Source organism: Pogona vitticeps, chromosome 4, assembly GCF_051106095.1.
Source record: "Pogona vitticeps strain Pit_001003342236 chromosome 4, PviZW2.1, whole genome shotgun sequence".
Lineage (NCBI taxonomy): Eukaryota > Metazoa > Chordata > Lepidosauria > Squamata > Agamidae > Pogona > Pogona vitticeps.
The window spans coordinates 5,621,246-5,632,209 of NC_135786.1; the positions used below are offsets into that span (position 1 = coordinate 5,621,246).

At 48.5% G+C, this 10,964-nt stretch overlaps 1 protein-coding gene across 1 annotated transcript; it reads left to right on the top strand.

Annotated features, from left to right (window-relative positions):
* Nucleotides 1–180: 180 nt before the first annotated feature.
* Nucleotides 181–10,887, top strand: ZGPAT (zinc finger CCCH-type and G-patch domain containing). Its single transcript, XM_020812436.3, has 7 exons — nt 181–352; nt 1,586–2,361; nt 3,043–3,176; nt 4,284–4,439; nt 4,709–4,840; nt 7,726–8,140; nt 9,488–10,887. The coding sequence occupies exons 2-7, from the start codon at nt 1,739–1,741 to the stop codon at nt 9,624–9,626; spliced, it is 1,599 nt and encodes a 532-aa protein (XP_020668095.3). The 5' UTR covers nt 181–352; nt 1,586–1,738; the 3' UTR covers nt 9,627–10,887.
* The last annotated feature ends 77 nt before the right edge of the window (nt 10,888–10,964 follow it).

Below are 10,964 nucleotides of genomic sequence, written 5' to 3' on the forward strand. Positions count from 1 at the left end.
CGCTCCCTCGCCTCCTGTCCAGAAACCATAGAGAGAAGGTGAAAGAGAAGCGAGTGGGGAATCCAAGATGGCGGGAGACTTCTTCCGGCCGCCTCGCGCCGTCGTTTCGTCGCGGCTCCTCGGGCCCGTCTAGGACAGAAGCGGAAGTGCCTATGGCGGCGGGAGGCAGAGTCCGGAAGTGGACCATGGTGGGTGCTGGGATGCTGAGAGGGAAGGGAAAGGGTTCTGGGGCCAAGTCCGTGCGAGGGAACGACTTTTGGCTCCGGTGGCTTCTCTTAGGCGGGCGGCTTCGCGGGCCGCGGGCGGCGCTGAGTATAAGGCAGCTCCGCCCTCCTCACAACAACCCGGCCAGGTAGGTCACCCGCGAGGTGTGTGTGTGTGGAGGGGCAATGGAGGCCCAAGGCGGCCGCCTCTGAGGAAGGCAGGGGCCCGAAGCGGTCAGCGCCTCAGGGGCTCCGAGCTGGGGGGCCACCCGGGGCGTTTTCAAACGGAGTATAGAAGGGAGCCTTCCGAAAGCTCAAGCGGCAGGAAGCGGAATATGAGGAAAAACTTCCCAACTGTTAGAGCAGGACGACGACGGAGGGGAACCAATTTACCTCAAGAGGTGGCCAGGCGCTCCAACGCCTTCCAGAGAAAACAGGACCACCCTCTTGTCAGATCGGCTTAGATTTGGATGCCTGCCTTGAGCAGGGAAGGGGTTGGACTGGATGGCCTTTGAGGGGCCCCCTTTCCCACTCAGTGGGTTCTACGATTCTATATTCCTCTGGGACAGAAAGGCACTGACTTTGGAGTGAGTTCCCTTAGGACTGCAAGGGAGGTATTTGGACCGGCTGGGGCTACCGTGGTTGCTTCACCTCCATGGTCTCCTTTGCGATTACTGTAAAATAAAGGTGTTCAGAAAAGCGTTCATGAAAGTGTTGTTCTCATGTGTGGAGATGTTAAAGGGGTGGGGTTTTGTGTTCACTCCAAAGGGCAGGAGGGCTCAGTGGTTGAGGTCCCTGGCTGTGGAGCCAGAGGTTGGGAGTTCAGTTTCCCCACCATGCCTCCCAAAAGAGCCAGCCTAGATAGCCTTGGGCAAAAGCTACCCACACAGCCCCAGGGCGGCTCCCAGAAAAAGGGAAGGGGGACGCTGCTTCTGAGGACTCTCTACCTGCGGGAATCCTGAGAAGTGTTGCCATGAATCAGAATGGACTTGATGGCACACAATTAAAACTCAATTTCCCCCCCCCCTCCAGGTTTGTTCCTGTTCATTGGGTTGGGTTGTAGTCTTTTATTAATCCTAAAGCTGTCACAAGACACTCTGGCTGAAATCCTGTTGTGCAGCTCCATGTATGTAATTCAAAGTTTCTCAAGCATAAGGAGAAGACAGAAGTTATATTTAGGAAGGAGTGCTAATCAGTTTTGTAACCAATTGTGGCTGGGCCTATCCCCCAGAGGTAGAATTTTGTTATGCTTTCAGGCAGTGTTGTCTATTATATAGTATTCTGATGAACAGAGTTGTGTTTCTAAGTGTTGTGGATTGTGGTCTCATTTCCCTGCTGCCAGGTACACACATACCCTATAACCTAACCTGTCTTTGCTGCAGGGAGGTGTGTCACGTTGGTTAAAGGAAAGAAGAACTTGTTGGACAGCTGAGGAACTCCTTTCAATGAACATTTATCATCCGTTTCCTTGCTATCTGTTAAGCTGACCATGTACTGCGCTTGAAAAAAAGCAGACAAGCATTTCTTTCATAGCCATGGATGAAGAGAATTTAGAAGCAGCGATTCAGACGTACAATGCCCAACTGCAGCAGGTGGAGTTGGCTTTGGGAGCTGGGCTGGACCCATCGCAACAGTCTGATCTGATTCAGCTACAGGCGGATTTAAAGCAGCTGATAGAACTCACAGAATCCAGCCTTGTGTCTGTCAGGAAGAGCAAGCTCTTTTCCACTGTAGAGCCAGAAGCAATCTCCACATCTCTGTCTGCTCATCGACAACAAGACAACCAGGAGCCTGACAGGCAGAGCACAGAGGATGAATATGCAGCTTTTAAGGAAGCCATTGCTTCAGTTGGAGGCGAGGGTGATCCCTCAAGCACTTGTAATGAAGAAGGAGACAGAGAAGCTGGTGAAGAGGAAGAATTGGAGGGGGAGGAGGAAGAGGAGGAGGAGGAAGAGGAAGCCAGTGGGATGAAAGTGAAAGCACCTTACTACAGTACTTGGGGTACCCTTGAATATCACAACGCCATGATTGTGGGGAGTGAGTCTTTGGAAGATGGAAGGCATGGGGTCAGAGTTCTCTACCTCTATCCCACTCATAAGTCTTTGAAGCCATGTCCTTTCTTCTTGGATGGCAAGTGCAGGTTTCAAGAAAATTGCCGGTAATTAGGCTTAATTGTTCTAAGTGGGTAACTAGTTGGGACGAGGGTTCCTGAGTGTCCTGAAAGCTTGCATAAGGAAGAGAGCTGTTTTCACAATCCCCAGGGAAGATTGTGACTCTACCAGCCTGCATCTTCCTATTACCATGCTTTCATTTAGGGCATTTCTACGTTTTGTGGCTTACTTTAAGGACTTTTTAACACTTAGTTCTATGTGAAGGGATTGGGGTCACTTGCAGAGGCATTCATGAATGTCTGTAAACAGTCTGTAAGATTTAAACTAACTAACTTTCCTGTAGGCTGGATGGGGCTTGAATGTTAAATGAAAAGGCGCAATGATATATTTTCTACTGAACTTCTCTTTGCTCGGTTGGTCTGAGGTGGGCTGAGCTTTCACCACCTAGGTTTTTCATTTCCCAAAGTAGCAGAAAACGAATGAAAGGAAATTTTAATAAAAGAGGAAAGATTTCTGTCTCAGAATATTTGCAGAATAATTGGAATGATTCTTGTATATCATCGTGGGAATGAAGGAAAGAACTCAGGATGAAAAATCCACAAGAGGTGCGGAAGGGTGGTCGCTATCACTTGCCATTGTACCCGAGGAGCGAGCATTTCAGAGGCATATTTTAAATACATGAATTGTAAATGCTGGTTTCTTCTCCCTTGCGTTGGGGCCGCCAACAGATTTTCCCATGGGCAGGTAGTACCTGTGGAGGAACTGCGTCCCTTTGAGGAACCTAATCTCAGCAACTTAGCAGTGGGCTCGGCTTGCTTGGCAAGACACCAGGATGGGATTTGGTATGCTGCTAAAATCACAGGTGAGATTTATTTCCTTTCCTTTCACAAGGGCAGAAAAAGTGGCACCATGGCTGTATCAGAACATACAGTCTGTTACCCCACAGAGAAGACTACATTGCCCCCCCTCCAACCAGTGTGGCCAAGGTTTATGCTGGCTAGGCTGATGAGAATTGTAATCCATCCAGGGGTGCCAGTTTGGGAGAGGCTGAGCTAAAATTTAAACGTACATAAATACCAGAACCTTCTGCATGCAGAGCACCTGCTGGGCCACTGAGATCTAACCCTCTCTGAAGGTCATCTCGCCTGCACTGTGTCCTGGCTTGCCCCAGTGTGTAGGGAATTGCCGAAAGAGGGGGGGGGGGAAACGTCCTGATCAATTCAAATGGACCTTTTAGTCCCCTGTTCTTAAAAAAGTAATGGATATAAATGGACCTAGAGAACTTAGGACAACATCTTATGCACTTTCAAAATTAAGATGTGTGTTGACAAATCAGTGCCATTCTCCTGATGCTGCAGTGCAGTTGTTCATGAATTGTAGCCTACGGTACTTAACTATACCTTGTTTGTTTGTTCGTGTTTTACTTTGCCTTTCTCCTTGAAAGGATCCCAAGGCAGCTCATATCGCTAAAAGGACAATGTTTAAAAACTAAAAACAGCAAGTGTACAAATATTAAAAAAGAATTAAACAAGTATTGTATTAAAATAGTAAATCAAATCAATACTAAAAACACACTTAAAAGCAACAGAGCACAAAATCCATCTCAAGACAGTTAGTCCCTAAGGGAAAAGCTGTCCGAAGAGAAAGGTCTTGGCCTGCTTGCAGATGGACAGGAAAGATGGGGCCAGCCTGGCCTCCAGTGGGAGGGAGTTCCAAAGTCTAGGAACAGCAACAGAGTAGACTCTCATGTGTCCCCACCAAGTGTGCCCGTGCGGCTGGTGGGACCAAGAAAAAGGCCTCCCCTGATGATCTTAATGCCCGGGCAGGCTCATACGAGGGAGATGGAATCTTTTAGATAGTTTGGTCTCCTCTTTGCTAAAGGGTTACTGAAATCCAAAAGGCTGCTTTCTCAGTGGTGCAGAGGTGTGCTGCCTTCTGTAGCTGGAATCCTTCCTTCTTCCACCTTTAGACATAGACAGCGGTTACTACACCGTGAAATTTGATTCGCTGCTGCTCAAGGAAGCTGTCGTGGAAGGAGATGGCGTGATGCCCCCTCTGCGCGCCGAGGACAGCTCCTCTTCGTCTGAGTCCGAAGAAGATGTAGAAGATGCTGGGTATGCTAAAGGTAAACGTATAGGGAGCTCAGGCCCTCCAGCACTTCTTGGGCAGAACTTGGGAGACTTACCCTCTGCTTTTCAGGGGTTCCTAGGTAGAGAATCCTCAGAAGGGCTCGACCGTTCCCTTTTTCTGGGATTGTGCAGTTTGCTAAAAGGCCACACCGGCTGGCTGTCCGTCCTTTCAGGAGGCCCAGTGAGGACTTGAACCCCCAACCTCTGACTCAGCAGCCAAAATGCCTAAACCACTGAGCTGCCTCATGTAAATCTATTTTCACAGTCATGGATTCCAGCACTCCAGAGAACGGAGAAGGATCCTCTGCTTGCAGTTCTTCCTTTGGCCAGTGGGAGGCGCATACCCGCGGCATTGGGTCTAAACTCCTTGCTCAGATGGGATACCAGTTTGGGAAAGGTAGGTCTATCTTTGTTTACACAGGAGAAGGGGCTACTCCTATATGGCTTGTGCTACAGTCGTTCTTCTGCTTGAACCTACGTGCATTTGTAAAGAGGTGGCTTGTGCCATGGTTTAAATAAAACATATTCGTGCCGTTGTTTGGAGGGAGATCAAGATCTGGACTTGGGAAGGAGGGGAAATAAAAACGTGGACCAGAAAAAGATGCTTTGTAAGGCACAAAGTCCTTGTTAAACCACTCCCTCCTCTCTCTCTTTTGTCCAGGTCTTTTGCTTTTTTGAACTAATGTGGGAAAGTGTAAAATGACAAAAAAAAACCCACGTACACTTTCAGGTGCACTTTTTTTAAAATCTGGGGATGGCAGTAACAGGGAGAAAGTCCTGTGTTTGAGAACTCTGCCTTCCTCCCAAAGCTTGGAGAAGTTGTTGTTGTGTTGATACACACTGCCCTGTAACTCTTAAAGCAATCCTTGGGCTGTTTACAACATAATTATGCAATCAACAACTTTGCCCCCCCCCCCCAAACTGGGTACTCATTTTACCAATCTCAGAAGGATGGAAGGCTGAGTTGACCCTGAGCTGGCTACTTGTATCTGTTGGGATCATACTCAGGTCGTGAGCAGAGGCTTGACTGCAGTATTGCAGCTTAACCACTGTGCCATGGGATTATGGTAAAGCTGTAAAATTACTTCTCAGACTACAACATCTCCACCTGTCTGGTGAGTACAGCCGCTGCCCATGCTGGCTGGTGATTTCTGGGTGTTGTAGTCTTTTAAAAAGTAACTTTAGAAGCACCATTTTCTCCACTGGGAAGTAAGTAAGATTCCTCTGTGTTTTCTGAATACTTCTGAGTTCTGAAGCAAGACAGAGTAGCTGCTCTTCCATGTGTTGTTGTTAGAGTCTTGTGCTAGGGGCTCGGGAGATCAGGGTTCATTTTGCCACTTGGCCATGAAACTCATTGTGTGTTTTTTCTGGCTGTCATGCATTCTCAGCCTCACTTTCTTCACAAGTTCTTGTGAGGCTGTGGTGAGCCTTGTTCATTGGATGGGGATAGATATGTACAGTGGTGCCTCGCTTAACTATTGCCCCGCATTACAACAAAATCACTGTACAACGATCTTTTTGTGATCGTAATCGCGATCGCAAAACGATGGTCTAAATGGGGGAATTTCGCTTTGCGATGATCAGTTCCCTGCTTTGGGATTTTCGCTTTACAGTGGGGTCTCGACTTACGAACGACCCTACTTGCAAACAATTCAACTTACAAACCCGCCCTATAGGGGAAATAAGGACTTGGCATACGAACTTCCCTCGAGTTACGTACAGGGGAAAAAGTGCCCCCTCCCTCCCCTTAGAGGCTTCTGGAGGGGAAAAAAGGGTCAGAAACTTAAAAATAAATAAAAGAAAGTCACTTACCAGGCCTTGGTAGCCCCCAAACAGCAGGAAAAAGAGCAGGAAACAGCTAAAAGCCAACACACAGAAGGGAGCCTGGCAGCCATTTTGTGATTCCCCCCCCCCCCCCCGCTCCTGCACCCTCCTCTCCCCACCTATCAGCTGATGGGCTGGCTCTGAAGAGGCTTGGGGAGGCTTGCTCAGCACCTAAAAAACCTGTGTCTGTGTTGAAAAAATCAGCACAACATGCTTTTAAAACATGATTTTAAATTGGCTTCATTGAAAAAAAAGATTTCTAAAGTGCTTTGCAAACTGTTCCCTGCCTTCCTCCTCATTTCCTGAACCTAAGGGAAAACAAGAAAAAATATCCCCCTCTAGTGGTCGAAGGCGGAATAGCAGCTTCCCATTAGTTTCTATGGACGGAAAAGAGCAGATACAGATTACAGTGGTGCCTCGCATAGCGAGGTTAATCCGTTCCGGATTAACCTTCGCTATGCTGAAGCATCGTTAAACGGTACAGAAAAGCCCATTAGAACGCATTAAACATGGTTTAATGCGTTCCAAATGGGCCAAATACTCACCGTTCAACAAAGCTTCGTAATGGCCGGCAGCCATTTTCGCGCCCTCGCCTCGCTTAACGAGGGCGCGAAAACGCTGCGTGTGGCCATTTTAGGCCATTTCCCGGCTTCCGGCGGCCATTTTGGCCGCCGAACAGCTGATCGGCGGGGGTCGTTTTGCGAAGATCGGTAAGCGAAACGCTTACCGGTCTTCGCAAAGCGAATTTTTCCCTATGGGAACAACGTTGTGCGATCGCATTAGCGATCCGAAAAAACGGATCGCTATGCGATTTAATCGTTATACGGTGCGCTCGTTAAGCGAGGCACCACTGTAAATGGTTTTCAATGCATTCCTATGGGAAATGCAGATTCGACCTAAAAACTTTTCGACCTAAGAACCACCTTCCAATATGGATTAAGTTCGTAAGTTGAGACCCCACTGTACAACAATCAAAAACAGCTGATCGTCGGGTTTTCAGAATGGCTGCCGGGTGCTTAAAATGGCTCCCCGCTGTGTTTAGGGATGGATTCCTCGTTATACAGGTAGCGAAAATGGCTGCCGTATGGAGGATCTTCGCTGGACTGTGAGTTTTTACCCCATTGGAACGCATTGAACGGGTTTCAGTACATTTCAATGGGGTTTTTAATTTCATTTTACGATGTTTTTGCTTAACGGTGATTTTCCTGGAACGGATTATCGTCGTTAAGCGAGGCACCACTGTGTATACCTTTTTTGATGGAGGGCAACAGGGTGTGGCATCAGAACAAGACCTTGGTCCTTCCTTCATTAGCAGAGAAATTGTTGGTACTCATGTTGTCCAGATGCAAAGCTGACCACTGACTATGATTCCCTCCCATGGGGGTGGGGTGGGGGCCCCAGAAAAACAAAGAGAGAGCTTGTGCTCTGTCCTCACAGCTCTTTTTTCCCCCACTTCAGGCTTGGGGAAGAATTCAGAGGGCCGAGTGGAGCCGGTCTTGGCCGTTGTGCTGCCCAAAGGCAAATCTTTGGACCAGTGTGCCGAGATCTTACAGAAGAAGAGGGAAGGGAAGCTCGATCCCGCAAAGCCCAAAAAGCGAGGGGCCAAAGAGAAACGGGCCAAGAAGCCCTGCAGGCCGAGCCCAAAGCCCCGCAACGTTTTTGACTTTCTCAACGAGAAACTTCAAGGCAAAGACTCCAGCCAGCAGGACGGAGAGACGGCCCCCTTGGAGCGGAACAGCAAGGAGATCTACCATGCCAGGAAGAGCACCAAGAAAGCGCTCAGCATCCGCCTCTTCCAGACCATGGAGAGAATCGACCAAACCCAGAAGGACATCCGAGGAATCCAGGAGGCCTTGGCCCGCAACGTTGGGAGGTAAAGAGAAGGCCTTGGGTGGGACAAGAAGGGGTTTGAGGGCACGAAACCAGTGGAGAACACACTGTGGGTTCTTGAGGTGGAGCAGAACTTTGGGAAATGTTCTTGTGTTGCTGGCTGGGAGAACCGGGGACTTGTAGGCCAGAAAACCAACTCATTTGAGCTCTGAACGAACTCTCAGAAATGTTGGCCGGACAAGGCAGGGAAACTGTTGTTTGGCTGCTTAGGGTGCCTTTCCTTTTCCTCCAAGTCCCTCTGGTCATTTTGGGGGGACATGGCAGAAAGGTAGGTTCCTTTTGTAGCCTGCTGAATATCAGAGCAAGGAGCAAGCAGTGCAAGAGACTGGTCTTGTGTCCGGCTGCTTGTGAGTACCGTGAGCAGAACGACGGTCACTGCCGGCCAACCAGTAAAGAGGCCTACTTGTACACACGCTCTTTCTGACAACACGGCCACTTCAGGGATGTGAAGTTGGCTGCTTGCACAAGGAGACAGCGCTCTGGCAGCTTTAGTAGCCGTGCAGAAGAGGATATTTTCACAGGTGCATTTCGGTGAGCAAAGCTGTCCCTGCTGAAATTCTCTCTTCCATCCAGCTTTAAAACCAGATATGTCGCTGGGTTGTACGTGGACTCCCAGGGCTATAATGTTCACCTCCAGGCTTTCTCTTCTGCCTTTGTTCCACATCTTGCAAAACCAAAGAAACATAACTGAGTTCAATGTATTCTTGAAGACTTTCACAGCTGGGATCTGATGGTTGTTGTGGGTTTTTTGGGCTCTTTGGTTGTTCTTTCTGACGTTTCGCCACTCTCTGTGGCCGGCATCTTCAGAGGACTGGAGTGGGAACTCTGTCCGTGCTCAGTTGCTGTTTGTTGGATAGTTGAGTATTTATAACTGTGGGAACAGTTTTGTCCTTTTCAAGAGATTGGGTGATTATGGTGATCAGCGTGTTTTTGTTGTCGATGTATTGTTGTGTATCTCTCCCCCTTATCACAACAATACATCCACAAAAAAACACACTGATCACCATCAGAACAACCTTCAGAACAAAGCCAAAGAACTGGAAAAACCCACAACAACCATAACCGAGTTCCTTTTTTTAAAAAAAGGAGAAAGAAAAGCCAGTCTCAAACAGTGGGGCAGTACAAAGTCTATGGGAAACACTTAAAAATGAGTTCCACTTTGTGAAATCGGTTTTGCTTAGAGCCTCATGGCTGCTTTTTCTTGACAACTAGGAACTCCCATCATTTCTTTTTGCTTACATTTGGTTGGGAGTCTGAATACGACCTTCTCGGATTTGTCAAGCCATCGTTATTTAGGACGCCTTCCTAATTTCCTGCCTTTGGCTTTCAGGCACACCATTGTCACGGCACAGCTGGAAGAGAAGCTGGCCGGAGCCCACAAGAAGCTGGGGGAACTCCGAGCCCAGGAGGCCAGTCTCCAGCGGGAGCAGAAGAAAGCAGACACACACAAGAAAATGACCGAGTTCTAGCCTCCCTCCATGAGGTCTGCCCAGGCTGGCAGGCTCGCTCAGCTCCTGCCGTGCTGAGACCAGTCCTTCTCTTCAACCACCATTGCCTAGAAAGCAGCTGCTGAATGCGAAATGGCAAGCGGGTTGGTGCAGAGGACGGAGTGGTCTGCCTTTCCGCTTGGTGCATTGTGACCGTTGTGTGGAGCTATCAGGGTTTCCTTTATCTGTGCTGGGGTAGAAATAAGACAGCAGTGCTGAGGTTTCCGATGCCCTCAATCCCTCCTAGTCTGGTAAAAGGAATGGTTACGGCCGCATTTTGATGCAAGAGACACATCAGTTTTCTGGCCGATAGAATCCCTGTATTCTTCTGTGTCCCGTTCTGTGCAACTCTGGGCGTGGGATTTCAGTTGCTGAGAAGTACATTTCAGTCGCTGCCGTGCTTTGACACTGGTAGGCGCGCAGCCCGTGGAGCCTGCCTATGGCTCTGACGTCAAACCTGAGCAAGTCTGACCAAGCAGGAATTTTATCCCTTAATATCTGGCGACCCTAAATAGCGTGCAGTGTTGATGATGCGCAGCCACCAGACATGTGGTGAGCCAGCATAAATCGTCTTCTAGGAACCGCCCTGAAATGTCTGGAGTAGGGTTAGGGCTTGGTTTACAGACTGTGGGCTCCATAGAACAGGAACCAGCAAGTGTGGAGGCTCTTGAATGCGTGCATAATCTGAAGCCTCGGTCGGAATTGACGTGCGATCTGAAAAGAGCCACGCTCACGGTTGCTCGCGCCCACAGCCCCCAAGCAGGATAGTATCGTAGAACAGGGCAATGTATTTCATCTCAGGAAGAATGAGAAAGGGCTGCTGGTGGGCCGTGCAGGGAGCGCAGCGGCAGTGGGTTCGAGCAAGGTTTAGACATCTGTGCCGCTTCCTGTACATGTTTCCTTTCGCTCTGTAATTTGAAGATCTGAGTTAAAAGAACGGTAATCTGACGTATTAGTCTTTCTCTCTCTCTCTCTCTCTCTCTCTCTCTCTTTCCTTCATTGGGAGTTTATGTGTGCCTCAAACTTCATGAGAAAGTGTACAGTCCCAAGTTTACTTGTTTGCATGGGAATATGTGCTCTGTACAGATGCATCTACCATTGCAGTTGAGTTTGCATGATTTAATTTCCCAGCAATTCAGGTGGCTTCTCGGTTGCTCTTTTCTAGCTGTGCCTTTATACCTGTGATCCTTCCTACTCTAGAGCTTTAAATTTGATATATAAATCAATTCTGGGTTTTTTTAAATGCTATTATTGCCTTTATGAGCAGCTTGGGCTTCTTTGTTTCGAGTTGCACTGCCGGAAAGTCTCCCTGAATTTGCT